The following is a 14,251-nucleotide window of genomic DNA, read 5'->3' as shown; positions in this document are numbered from 1 at the left end:
TGCCACATTTTTAATCTGCACAAAAAAAAAAACAAATAGAAAGGTTCTAAGACTTGGTCTTGGATTAGTAGTGCGGGAAGAATTAAATAAAAATAACTAAATTGGTGTTGCATCAATTTAGATTTAATTACGACGGAAAGAAACTTTCAAAAAGGTAATAATATCAGTTTGGAACTTTACGAAAAACTGAAATCCGAAAAAAAATAATAAAAAAAAATAAAAAGTAAATCACCCCTTGTCTGATTGGTGGTTGCATCAAATCAGAGCGGTACCTGCTTTGATACCACTTGTTGGATCGTAGACGTTCGATAGAGGGGGGGTGAATATCAATTACGAAAAATTCTTCGATAAGAGTTAAGCGCAGCGGAAACAGTAAGCAATGCTAACACAGACCAATTTTACTTGGTTCGGAGCCTGTGTCGACTTCTACTCCAAGGCCCACACTCGTTGAGTGCTTTCGGTGGGCAATCACTAGCAGTTCGAAAATTATTACAAACTAAGTACAGAAAATGCTAATGAAAATAAAAGCAATACCGACAAAGGAATAAATCGAAAAGGAAAAAGTGCGTTGTCGGAGCTTCGTTAGCGTCGCAGGAGCGCAGAGTAGCAGAGCAAGCAGTAGAAGATCTTCTTGTCAGTTGTTGTTCTGAGCTCCACCCCTGACCCTTCTTTTATATGAGGCTCGGGGAGCCCCGGATCCCTTCCGGGAGCCCTGGTGCGACGTGGCAGGTCCAACCAACGAGCTCCACGTGGCGACGACGCGTTCAGGATAAAATTGCCTCCCGGGCGCCCGGACCACCTTTCTCCAGAGATTCCTTCTCCTGCAAGACAAGGTTAGTCCGAAGCAAATATATAATATGTTTCCTGCAAAACAAAGTGTTAGCACAGTTTTATAAATTAAGAGTATGATTTAGATTCCGTCTTTCTGAGATCAGAATCTAGTCACGATCTCGAATTAGATATCTGAAATAGATCTAAGCCGGATCGACGTCTAATGTTCCCTTCCCGGGAACGCGTCCTCATAGTCACTCCCTTCCAGTGACTTACCTTTACTCACCTGCCAGACATCCGGTTAGCCCTTCGACCCGTCTGGACTTCTCGCCAGCTATCTGGTCAGCCCGTCGACCTAGCTGGACTTCGTGTCAAGCGTCCGGTCAGCCCGTCGACCCGCTTGGACTTCGTGCCAAATGTTTGGTCAGCCCATCGACCTGTCTGGACTTAGCCTGTACACTCGATCAGAGTGTTAGACAACGACAAACCTAACTTAACCTGATTTGTCATTCATCAAAACCTAAGTTAGACCGTTAGTGCTAACCGCACCAATAGTTTCATTGAGGCAACTCCCAATGAGCCCTTTGATCTTTGTTATTCTTTGTAGGTTCAACTACGCTTTGTCACACCATGAGAAGAAAGCAAGGAGAAGACTTCAACGTCTTCATTCTTGGTTGCAAAGTGGATTTCTACTGCCTCAACTTCATAGTAAGATTTCTGCATCGCAACCTTATTTGATCTTGGATCGAATCACTAATAATCATGGGTAAAAGTCAAAAGAACATCTTTTTTTAAATCATCAAAAGGGTGTTCCATTTTATTTTTATCAAATAGGTATATCATTCCCATATAAAATGACACAACTGTTCTCTAGTGTTTTTCATCTTTCATCTAAATCTTGAACTAGTCGGGCATGTTGTAGCTACTACAATTGAGCTATCACATAGTTATAGCAACTACAGTTCCGTAGTTGCTACACAGTTATAACAACTATGATTTCGTAGCTGTATAATATGGATTTTTTTAAAAAAAATAAAATTATTTAGAGTCTCCGAAAAGGATTTAAATGATATTTTTAGCATAAAACCTAATCGTTACAAGTTCCATCCCATAACCCATTGTAGATTTATGAATGAACTTCAATTTAATATATTATGCATCCTGTGAGTCAATTTTTACAATCTCTCAAAATTTAGGGTTTAACATTCACATTAAGTTATAAAATCATAGCTGCTACAACTGTATAGTAACTCAGCTATAGGTGCTACGAAATATGTTATTATACTAATTACTTAATATAATTTTCATCTTTGTACCTGATGATGTCCTTTTCGCTCACTCGGGCTCCTCCTCTTCCCAAAGGTTCGATTGCCTCCTCAAAGGTTGTTAGGGCTAGCTGACTTTACTAACATATCCACTCTGATGCTCAAGTTAATACTTAGTGGAAGAGGAAAAACTCTCCAAGAAAAGATATGACATACGAATGAAGAAGAAGAAGAAGCCGGAGAAGAAACAAAAGCTCCTGGAAAGAGGTGCCTTCGTTCACTTAGCTTACTTCGGTCTCTCTTTATATAGCCCTCCATAAGGGAATCTCCATATAGCACCTCACATCGTCGGGTTGTTGGGGGGCCAAGAGTGACAATCGTTAGACTGTACACTAACATTATGGGACCGTTATTAGGGGCCAAGGGTGACAACTGTTAAATCGTACATTGACATTGTTGGGCCGTTGGAAATTGTCGGAGGTTGAGGTTGAATTTCTGGGTTCCCTAATCCGGATGGTAAATCACTGGGCTATAGCACCGTGCAACACTATAACATCTTTGGGTATTGTAGTATTATGGTTGCAACTCGAGTATGTAACATCTACTGTAGTATAGAACTGCGAGTGCTCAAGAGAATAGGTTACTTCCCCAAGCTGCATAGTTATTGTAGTAGAGGTATTGTAGTATTTAGTGTAGCAGCGTGATATTGTAGCATCTGAGAATTATGAGTGCTCATTCTTGAGTACTACAGCTTCGCAGTTATTGAAGCTTTTCTCATGAGTGCTCGTGAGAATAGACTGATATCCGAGCACCATAGCTTCACAGTTACTATAGTTTCACTATAGTATTTACGGTAGTAGCGCTGGTAATGCAGCATCTAAGAGTTGTGAGAGCTCGGGAGAATAGATTGATTTCCCGAGTACTATAGCTTTGCAATTAATGTAGTTTATTGTAGCAATTCTTATGCTAGTGCTTTAGCATCCGAGAACTACGAATTCTTAGGAGAATAGCCTACTTTCTTGAACAGTGTATATTCACAATTTATGTAGCTTCTTGAGCACCCATTAGACGAAGACCGAGTGCTCAGGAGGTTGGGAAGAGAGGAGTATGCTCGGGAATAATTCCGTCCCATCCGTACCAGTTATATTTTTAATTTGGTAGGACATAAATACGTTACTTAATTAGCCTATATCTGAGCAGGTTTTTCTATTTTAACTATAAGTTTATAAATTATAAAAGAAGTAATGTCTTCGGGTTATATTTTCAAGTTCAATTCATTTTTTAAAATATATATATATATATATTAAACATATTTGTTAGGTAATAATGTATAACATTGATCCTGAAATGATAATTTATGAATTATGGTCCCTGAAGTTTAACCAAACCCCATCAGCTTTGGAGCTAATCTCGCCAGACTGCTTACGGTATTCGGTAAGAATTTCCTGGCGAACAGGAAGCAAACACTCGTGTTCATGCCGTTGTAGCTGCAACTGCTCCCGTTTCTCATCCTCTGAAGCAGCTCCACGTTGATCTGGTCCCGGCCAAATTTTGCCGGGTGCACCCCGCCCAGGGACCAGTCCGTCCAAGTTAAGCTCCTGTTCGCGTTCCTGCTCGTAGTTCCTCACGCTCACCAGCGTTTGAACGTAGTGCTCGTCGGCAGTGCACAACGGCCTACAATACCTCTGAAACAGGGGAAAGTAGTCTTCGTCGGAGACAACATCGAGGGCCAAACTGCGATCCATCACGAACCACTGCGACCCTTTGCGCCATTGCTGGAGTTGGATGCGCGGCATGGGGAGCCGGTACCGTCGGTTGGAAATTAAACTTGATTTTTAGATAAAAATGGTTGATAAAATTTTATGGAGATAGAATGGTGAGGTGATAAGTCTTGACTAGAGATAGGATAGAGATAGAACTTGATAATTTTGATAAGAGTTCGTGGAGATAGAATTTTTTTTTTTAAAAAAAATATCATGATTATCTTATATTAGTGCTTATCCAATAAGCCTATAAATATGTACTTTATTTTCATGAATGAACAAGTTGAGTTTTCTATTTTCTTCTACTCCTTTTCCACATAGAGTTATTTCTCCTCTTCCACATTTTTTCCTTCTATAATTCTTTTTTCTTCTCCCATAATTTCTGTTTTCAACAAAGTGGTATCAGAGCCATTGCTAATGGAGGTATGGTTCCCTTCCAAGTTCCAGTACTCAAAGCGAGTAATTATGACAATTGGAGTATCAAGATGAAGGCGCTTCTTGGATCTCATGATGTTTAGGAAGTTATAGAAAAAGGCTACGTTGAGCCTCGTGATGACTCGACGTTATCTCCAACTGAAAAAGACAGTCTCAAAGATTTAAGAAAGAGAGACAAGAAAGCTCTCTTTCTCATTTATCAAGCTTTAGATGAGGATGGTTTTGAGAAGATTTCAAGTGTTATTTCAGCCAAGCAAGCATGGGAAAAGCTCCAAGTCTCATATCAAGGAGAAGAAAAGGTAAAAAAGGTACGACTTCAGACATTAAGAAGTCAATTTGATGCTCTTCGTATGAAAGAAGGTGAGTTAGTATCAGATTATTTTTCTAGAGTCTCTACCATTTCCAATCAACTAAAGAGAAATGGTGAGAAACTAGAAGATGTAACTATTATTGAGAAAATTCTTCGATCATTGGATTCAAAATTTGATAGCATTACAACCATCATCGAAGAAACCAAGGATCTACAAGTCATGACGATTGAGCAACTCCTGGGTTCATTAAAAGCCCATGAAGAAAAAAAGAAGATAAATGAAGAAATTACTCAACAACTCCTAAAGACGACTCTTCAACCGACAAAGAAAGATGAAAGCTCCAGTAACAATAGAAGTCAACATGGAAGAGGTCGTGGATATGGACGAGACCGTTCTAATGAGCAAGGATGAGTTTCCAACAACAACAATGAAAGAGGAGAACATTCAACAAGAGGACGTGGAAGAGGGTACACAAACTCGAGGTACGATAAATCTCAAATTAAGTGCTACAATTGTGACAAATTTGGGCATTATGCAAAAGAATGTAGATTGCCCAAGAATAAAGTATATGAAAGAGAAAATTATATGGAAGAAAGAAAAGAAGAAGATGACACCCTACTGCTAGCGTATAAAGATAATGAAAGAGAAGAAGATACAATTTGGTATCTCGACACTGGTGCAAGCAATCAAATGTGCGGCAAAAGAAACATGTTCGTAGAGCTTGATGAATCAGTTGGTGGTAATGTATCCTTCGGAGATGAATCAAAGATTGAGGTAAAAGGCAAAGGTAACATTCTCATCCGTTTAAAGAATGGAAAACATGAATTTATTTCAAATATTTTCTTTGTGCCAAATATGAAGAGCAACATCCTAAGCTTAGGACAACTTTTGGCAAAAGGATATGATATTCATCTAAAAGATAGTATGCTCATCTTGAAAGATCATATTGGTTGCTTAATTGCTAAGGTGCCTATGTCAAAAAATAGAATGTTCTTACTTAATATTCAAAATGATGTTGTCAACTGTCTCAAAGCTTGTTACAAAGACATCACTTGGCTATGACATCTTCGATTTGGACATCTCAATTTCGGAGGACTAGAACTGCTTTCAAAGAAAGAGATGGTGAGAGGATTACCTTGCATCAAACATCCTGATCAAGTTTGTGAAGCATGTCTACGTGGAAAGCAATTTAGAAGAGGTTTTCCAAAGGAGTCAAGTTCAAGAGCTCAAAAGCCTCTTGAACATATACATACAGATGTTTGCGGTCCGATAAAGCCAAGTTCACTTGGTAAGAGTAATTATTTCATTCTTTTCATAGATGATTTTTCTCGGAAAACTTGGGTATACTTCTTGAAGCAAAAATCGGAGGCCTTCGGTATATTCAAGAAATTTAAAGCTACCATAGAAAAGGAGAGCGGTCTCGAGGTCAAAGCTATGCGTTTTGATCGAGGAGGAGAATTTACCTCAAAGGAGTTTCAAGAATTTTGTGAAGCCAACGGAATACGACGACCCTTGACAGTTCCAAGATCTCCTCAACAAAATGGAGTGGCAGAAAGAAATAATCGAACTATTCTTGACATGACAAGGAGCATTCTCAAAAGCAAGAGGTTACCAAAGGAACTTTGGGCAGAAGCGGTTGCATGTGCAGTATACTTATCCAACCGATCACCAACTAGGAGTGTGTGGGGCAAAACACCACAAGAAGCGTGGAGCGGAAGGAAACCTGGAATTTCTCATCTAAGAGTTTTTGGGAGTATAACACATGTTCATGTGCCTGATGAAGCAAGAAGCAAACTGGATGATAAAAGTAAGAAATTTATTTTTATTAGCTATGATACTAACTCAAAAGGGTATAAGTTATACAATCCAGATACTGGGAAGACAATCATCAGCCGAGATGTCATATTTAATGAAGAAGAAGAATGGAATTGGGAATCTCAAAATAAAGATTACAACTTCTTCTCATACTTTGAAGAAGAAAATGTGGAGCAACCAAGGGTAGAGCAAATAAGAGAGGAGCCTACTACTCCACTAGTAACACCAACATCAAGTACTTAAGAGAATTTATCTGCATCAACTTCAAGTGAAAGAGTACCACGCTTTAGAAGCTTACGGGAAATTTATGAGGTAACTGAAAATCAAGATAATCTTACTCTATTTTGTCTCTTTGCGGATTGCGAGCCTATATATTTCCAAGAAGCTATAAAAAGCAAAAGGTGGAAAGATGCAATGGATGAAGAAATCAAGGCGATAGAGAAGAATGACACATGGGAGTTAACGACACTTCCTAAAGGACATAAGGCGATTGGTGTGAAGTGGGTGTACAAAATAAAGAAGAATGCACTACAACAAAATCGCTCATAGACATCAGTGGAACAACAACGGTTTTAGGCTAAAACCGATGTCTTTGAGTATTTTACACCGGTTTTTCTAAAAATCGATGTCTATGAGCGCAGATTTTAGCTCATAGACATTGATTTTTTAGGCGATGTCTATGAGCTTCCTTTTTTTCGTTAATAGACACCGATTTAACATCGGTTTTTAAAATCCGATGTTAATGAACCCAAATAAAATATTTTAATTTTCCCCACAAGTCAAAATCTGCACACTGTGAATTCCCTCCAAACCTAAATCTTTATCCCGCCCCTTCCTCCGCGCGACCACCTCTCTCGCGATAACCTAAACCTAAAATTAATAGACTGCCGGCTGCAGTTCGAGCCACTTGACATTTTCCCTCCACCTTGCGGAAGTAGCAGCAGCTTTGGCCGCGTCCTCCGCCACCCAGCGGTCATCTCGCTCCAGGGTCGCTGCCTGCCTGAAGGAGAGAGGCATCCCCAGCGTCGTCCTCGAGCGCGCCGGCTGCATCGCCTCGCTGTGGCAGCTCAAGACCTACGACCGCCTGCGCCTCCACCTGCCGAAGCAGTTCTGCGAGCTGCCGCAGATGCCCTTCCCGGCCGGCTTCCCCAAGTACCCCGACAGGAGGCAGTTCGTCAGCTACCTCGAGGCCTACGCCGGCGCCTTCGACGTGCGCCCGCGCTTCCACCAGACGGTCGTCGAGGCCCGGTACGACACCGCGGTGGGGCTGTGGCGGGTGCGCACGTCGGAGGGGGGCAGAGAGTACTTCTCGCGGTGGCTGGTGGTGGCCACCGGGGAGAACGCCGAGGCCGTGGTGCCCGACTTAGAGGGCGCCGCGGGCTTCCGCGGTACAGTGGCTCACACCAGCTCGTACAAGAGCGGCGACTCGTACAGGGGACAACGAGTGCTCGTCGTCGGCTGCGGAAACTCCGGCATGGAAGTCTGTTTGGATCTCTGCGACAACAATGCGCTTCCCACCATCGTCGTCCGAGACTCGGTCAGTGCAACTTTTCTTCCTCAGAACGGAAGAGATTAATTGATTGGGCGGATGCGCTTCCCACCATCGTCGTCCGAGACTCGGTCTGTTTGGATCTCTGCGACAACAATGCGCTTCCGCACTGTTTGAAAATTTGATCAATTTACTGTAGAGATTGATTCATCACTTTACTTCAAATTTCACTTTTTTGAATCACGACCGGAAGAGAAGTTCATTGCTTTACAATCCCTAAACTATCTTTTGTTGGACTGCCATGGAATCGATGACCTATTAAGATGTAACTACTGCGTTACTTTTTCATGTTGAATTGTAGTGATGGAATACTCATTCTGTTCATAAATTTGATCAATTTATTGTATACTTCTTTTGGGTTTGAGATATCTCAACCATTTGCCTTATGGTAAATTCATGATCTTCCATATTTCAGGACAAGGTTAGGAAGAAAATTCATGAAGTAAGCTTACACACTGAAAACATGGAAGATTCTATTTGTTCAGTGAGGTCAATGGCAGAGTGTGGCACTCCAATTGCTGATGGGATGATTGAGGACATTAATAGATCACTACAATTGATGTCGGCATCCAAACTTAACAGAGGGTATGACGAGTTTACTACCAATTCATATGGGAAAAAATGTTTGTGTTTATTTTCCTTTAGTTTTGATTTAGGTGCTTGTATCCTTCTGTTTATAGGTTCTATCTTGATATGTAGTTAGTTTTCTCATTTAAGTCATGTGTCTATCATAATTTATATGGAACAAGAACCATCATCATTATTTAGCACATTAAAGTTGCTGATTTCAATTTGATATGTCGCTGATGGTTTTGATTTTCACATGTTAACCTCGTTGCGAAAACATTGTGTTTTTCTTCTGGATGCAGTTTACTAGCACTTAGTTCCAATGCAGTGCATAAACTCTGGCAGTGGTCGTGAGATGAACGAAATCCATCGGGCAAGGTCAGAAAGAAACAGTTGTAAGAAATTATCTATTTGCTATAATCCTAGTGCTAATTGTTTGCTTTGCTTGTTCAGTCAACTGCATCTATTGCTCCTCAGCTCCGTCAGCCACCAAATGGTATTCTTATGACCAATGAAAGGAGTGATAACAATCCAGAAGAAGCAACTGCTTGTATTGCTTTATCTAAGAATGACTCTTATGCAACGTCTGCATCAGGTAGACATGTTATCTGTGAGTTTCATACATACAACTGTAATGTAGTAGTCATGTGCAAGTTTGTAGATGTGTTTAATGAATTTAAGCATCATTCGTACTTGGATATTCTTCTATATTTTTTTTCCTCTGCATAGGCGCCAAGCACATTGTCCAAGTGGGGTTGGGAGATGATGATCAAGGTATTGAGGATGACTTCTCTGCATGGTATGTAGTATCAGCAAACTTTTATGCATGCCATCCAAATTTCAATGTCAGCTACTGCTATTTTTTAGTTTTCTATTTTTTTTCTCTTTTGCCCATCATTATCTCATTACTCTTGTGTGGAATATGAAATATCAACTGTACTTTCAGGAGGGAGCTTCTTTGGCTGGAGTTGGATAAGTTACTTCAAGATGAAAATGAGACAGGTGCATCTACTCCTTATATAGCTGCCATTCCTGAATACCGGGTTGTATTTGTCAAGCTTGAAGAAGTTCCATATCTGGACAAAAGTTTGAATTTTGCAAATGGCCATGCTATTCATGCCATACAACATCCATGCAGGTAGAGATGCTCTTTACAAGACAAATCTGTTGGGTTACTCTACAAGCCTTTGTTGTCATTGATAGTCTTTTGACATCCTTTGGTATTCATGCTAGCCTCTTGGTTCATCTTCAAGTCAGATGTATATGAATGCTTACTCTGTGATGCCAAAATTTGACTATCTTGGTAATAATGCTAAAAGAATATAGCTTTGCTGAACTCCATTTTGCTTCATCATGCTTTAGTTATTCAGATGGTATAGCTAATTTACTCCTTCAGCACACAGTTTTATGGAAGGTGGCTGGAAAACTAACATTTTATGCTTGGTTTTTGGCTGCTTGTTTGCAGAATATGGATACATCAAGAAACCAACAGAACAAATGGATGTGTACAGCTTCGGAGTCGTCTTGCTGGAGCTCATCACCGGAAGGCCAGCAGAGCAACCGGAGTCCCGGGAGTCCGTCGACATCGTCAAGCTAGTGAGAAGAAAGGTAAACATGACGAACGGAGCTCTTCAAGTTCTAGATCCCAAGATCCCGAGCTCAGAGCAGCATGACATGCCGGAGGTGTTGGGTCTTGCTCTTCTACCACTGAGGACTTCAGAGCCGACCACTGAACTATGCTATGGGACCTAGGGAAAGGATTGACTGTTGGATCTGGACAGGAAGTGAGGCCTACTGCTCCGTGTGGTACCCATTAATGGTTAGGGATAGTATATCTATTAGCTAGTTTTGATGTAAAAAGAATGTTTAGGTATTTTATGGATATTGTTCTAAGAAGATTATTTATATAATTTGTTAATATTTGTGTATTTTATGGATATTATTGAATGAAGAATATTTGTATAATTTGTGAATATTTGTGTATTTTTTTTTGTTATTGTCGATTTTTCATGATTTCGGAAATCAAATTTGTGAAAAAATATACATATTACATCGGTTTTCCACCACTGTAAAACCGGTGTTATTAACTAATATTACATCGGTTTTCCACCGCTGTAAAACCGGTGTCGTTAAGTGATACTACACCGGTTTTAACCCGATGTCTAAAATGACAGACTTTTAACATCGGCTTCATAGACATCGGTCGAAAATGAAATAGACACCGGTGGAAAACCGATGTCTATGAAGGTTTTTGTTGTAGTGATGCCAAAGGAGAAGTTGAAAGATATAAAGCAAGATTGGTGGCAAAAGGCTACAGTCAAAGATCTGGCATTGATTATGATGAGGTATTCGCTCCCGTTGCTCGATTAGAAACTGTTAGACTAATCATTGCTTTAGCAGCTCAAAATAAGTGGAAAATACATCAAATGGATGTAAAATCTGCTTTCTTAAATGGAGTTCTTGAAGAAGAAGTCTATATTCAGCAACCATCATGTTATGAAGTTAAAGGGCAAGTAGACAGAGTTCTAAAATTGAAGAAGGCTCTCTACGGGCTAAAGCAAGCACCAAGGGCATGGAATAGCCGAATAGACAAGCACCTGCAAGAGAAAGGCTTCATCAAATGTCCTTATGAACATGCATTATACATTCAGAGTAAGGATAAAGATGTTTTGATTGTATGCCTATATGTCGATGACTTGATCTTCACAGGAAGCAATCCAAGTATGTTTGGAGAATTTAAAGAAGTGATGACTAAAGAGTTTGAAATGACTGATATTGGGCTCATGGCATACTATCTGGGCATTGAAGTGAACCAAAGGGAAGATGGAAGCTTCATCTCACAAGCAGGTTATGCAAAAGAGATATTAAAGAAGTTCAGGATGGATAACAGTAAGTCTATAAATACCCCAGTAGAATGTGGAGTCAAGCTATCAAAGCATGATGAAGAAGAAAAAGTTGATCCAACATTTTTTAAGAGTTTGGTTGGAAGTTTACGATACTTGACGTGCACAAGGCCTGATATTCTTTATGCTGTTGGACTTGTTAGTTGCTACATGGAAGATCCAACTACTACCCACCTTAAGATCGCTAAGAAAATTTTGTGCTATATCAAAGGTACGATAGATTTTGGATTACTTTATTCAACATCTAACCACTTCAAACTTGAAGGATATAGTGACAGTGATTGGGGTGGAGATATAGATGATAGAAAGAGCACTACAGGATTTGTGTTCTTTATGGGAGATACAGCTTTCACTTGGATGTCGAAAAAACAGCCTATTGTCACACTTTCTACTTGTGAAGCAGAGTATGTGGCTGCGACTTCATGTGTTTGTCATGCTGTTTGACTCATAAATTTATTGAATGAGTTAAGTTTACCACAAGAAGAGGCAACCAAGATACGAGTTGATAACAAGTCTACAATAGCACTAGCAAAAAATCTAGTCTTCCATGATAGAAGCAAGCACATCGATACGCGCTTTCACTATATCAGAGAATGTATTACAAGAAAAGAGGTGCAAGTGGAATACATAAAGTCTCAAGATCAAGTTGCTGATATTTTTACCAAGCCACTCAAATTTGAAGACTTCATCAAAATGCGATATTTGCTTGGAGTCACAAAATCAAGTTTAAGAGGGGGTGTTGGAAATTAAACTTGATTTTTAGATAAAAGTTGTTGATAAAATTTTATGGAGATAGAATGGTGAGGTGGCAAGTCTTGACTAGAGATAGGATAGAGATAGAACTTGATAATTTTGATAAGAGTTCGTGGAGATAGAATTTTTTTTTAAAAAAAAAATATATCATGATTATCTCATATTAGTGTTTATCCAATAAGCCTATAAATATATACTTCTTTTTCATGAATGAACAAATTGAGTTTTCTATTTTATTCTACTCCTTTTACACGTAAAGTTATTTCTCCTCTTTCACATTTTTTCCTTCTATAATTCATTTTTTTTTCTCCCATAATTTCTATTTCCAACACCGTCCTCAGACGCTGACGCCGGCGTCGTCGTAGGCATCGATGAAGATGAGGGAGGAGTTAATGAGATAGGAGTAGACAGTGGCGATGTCGAAAAGGGGAACGCATGTTTCGGAGAGGAGGACGAAGCGTTGGTTGGAGAAGTCGAGCAGCGCGTTAGCCAACAGCCGCCGCTCCGCTTCCATCACATTGATCGAGCCCCATGTCACCTCCTGCAACGGCGCAAAGATTGATCAGAAGATTCTTCCGAATATTTTTGGACTATCCAAACAGGGGAGCCTTAACTCTGCCACCCCTGTTTTCTATCTCTGTCAGTGCAATCTCTGCTGACAAATCGGAGCATGGAACTGACCTTGCTGGGAATTCTTCTTCCGTAGAAAACGGAATCACTCGGCAGAGACCAATTGGAATCCGGATGGGAATGCACGTAGATGGAGAACAGCCCCCGGTTCCCCTTGAAGAACATCTCCCATGTACAGTGGGGCGAGCGGGAGCTCTTCCCTCGTCAAGAACAAGAAAGCAACCTTAGGCGATGGCTTCGTTGAATTCCTTTGGATCCTCGGCACCATGGACGCCCTCCAAAGCAGCTCTTCGTCGTTCATCTCGTGCATGGGTGTGGCCGTCCTCCCCGGCATGACAGAAGTTTGTACTGGTACTGGCAAAGACGAAGACAGATTCTGAGGGGCTACGTGAGCAGTTTGGAGAACATTAGTGATAGTAGTATCCCTGACATATAAACTGGTAATGAAGCCCATGGAGAAGGCTAAGGCAAGCAGAAGACAGAATGAAGGAGATCAAATGCAGACGATCTAGATTTATACTCGCACAGTTCGGATATTGATTATGGAGGGGGCATTTCTAAGTTGTTGGCTTTCTTGTACTTGTATCAAAGTTTATTTCGTCGGCTCCGGGAACGAATTCACTAATTAGCTAATTAGCGAGAAAACTCATACTAAGGGTGCGTTTGGTTCGGGATTATTCTTGATAACCTTAGTTATCCATCCAAGATTATCAACAAAAACCTTGTTTGGTTTAGGTATTCGATGATTCCCAAGTAATGTTCCATGCCCGACACGTCAGCAAAAGGGTCATGTAGCTCGGAATCTGAAAACCTCAGAAAACTAAGGTTTTTCTTGATTCCGGGGTTAACAATTTTTTTTTATCAAAAATACCCTCCGATAAGAAAAAACATGGAAAAAAAGAAAAAAAATATAAAAAATGTAAAAAAATATAAAAAAAATATTTTAAAAAATTTTAAAATTTATTTTTTAAAAAAATAAATAATTTTTTTAAAAATAAAAATTTTAAAAAAAAATTAAAAAATGTTAAAAAATTTTTTTTAAAAAAATTAAAAATTTAAATTTTTTAAAAAAATTAAAAATTTAAATTTTTTTAAAAAAATTTAAAACATTTTAAAAAATAAAAAAAATATTTATAAAAATTTAAAAATTTTAAAAATAAAATAAATAAATAAATATTAAAATTTAAAAAATGTAAAAAAATAAAAACTATAAATATAAATAATATAAAAATATAAAAACATTAAAAAAAAAAAACACATAAAAAAGTAAAAAAAATATACAAGAAAAATAAAAGTAAAAAAACATTAAAAAAAAAATAAATAAATAATAATAATAATATTATGTGATCCGGCCGTAAGAAGGGGGGACCCACTTCCTGAAGGGTCTCAGCCTGATGACCGATGAAAGGCTGTGCGGTGGATGGCCGAGCCGAGCGGATGGGTAGGTCCGAACGGAGCTATAGATAAGCCCATCCATGGGCTCATGTTT

The 14,251-nt window shown here is 39.3% G+C and overlaps 1 protein-coding gene and 1 pseudogene across 1 annotated transcript; one reads left to right on the top strand and one right to left on the bottom strand.

The window, feature by feature from the left end:
• Positions 1-3,414: 3,414 nt before the first annotated feature.
• LOC121991210 lies at positions 3,415-13,216 on the bottom strand (annotated as a pseudogene).
• Positions 7,220-10,441, top strand: LOC121992967 (indole-3-pyruvate monooxygenase YUCCA2-like). Its single transcript, XM_042547626.1, has 7 exons — positions 7,220-7,897; positions 8,325-8,494; positions 8,779-8,854; positions 8,930-9,071; positions 9,206-9,275; positions 9,423-9,614; positions 9,942-10,441. The coding sequence occupies exons 1-3, from the start codon at positions 7,487-7,489 to the stop codon at positions 8,828-8,830; spliced, it is 633 nt and encodes a 210-aa protein (XP_042403560.1). The 5' UTR covers positions 7,220-7,486; the 3' UTR covers positions 8,831-8,854; positions 8,930-9,071; positions 9,206-9,275; positions 9,423-9,614; positions 9,942-10,441.
• Positions 13,217-14,251: the final 1,035 nt, after the last annotated feature.

The sequence above is a fragment of the Zingiber officinale genome, chromosome 6B (genome assembly GCF_018446385.1).
Source record: "Zingiber officinale cultivar Zhangliang chromosome 6B, Zo_v1.1, whole genome shotgun sequence".
Taxonomy (NCBI): Eukaryota; Viridiplantae; Streptophyta; class Magnoliopsida; order Zingiberales; family Zingiberaceae; genus Zingiber; species Zingiber officinale.
This window is presented reverse-complemented; position numbering and strand designations above follow the sequence as displayed.

What these genes read in the sequence shown, in the direction of transcription:
- LOC121992967 (XM_042547626.1), top strand. Translation starts at nt 7,487, where the DNA reads ATGCCCTTCCCGGCCGGCTTCCCCAAGTACCCCGACAGGAGGCAGTTC. An exon ending in CCATCGTCGTCCGAGACTCG is followed by an intron (nt 7,898 to 8,324) that starts GTCAGTGCAACT and finishes TCCATATTTCAG; the next exon opens with GACAAGGTTAGGAAGAAAAT. An exon ending in GCATCCAAACTTAACAGAGG is followed by an intron (nt 8,495 to 8,778) that starts GTATGACGAGTT and finishes TTCTGGATGCAG; the next exon opens with TTTACTAGCACTTAGTTCCA.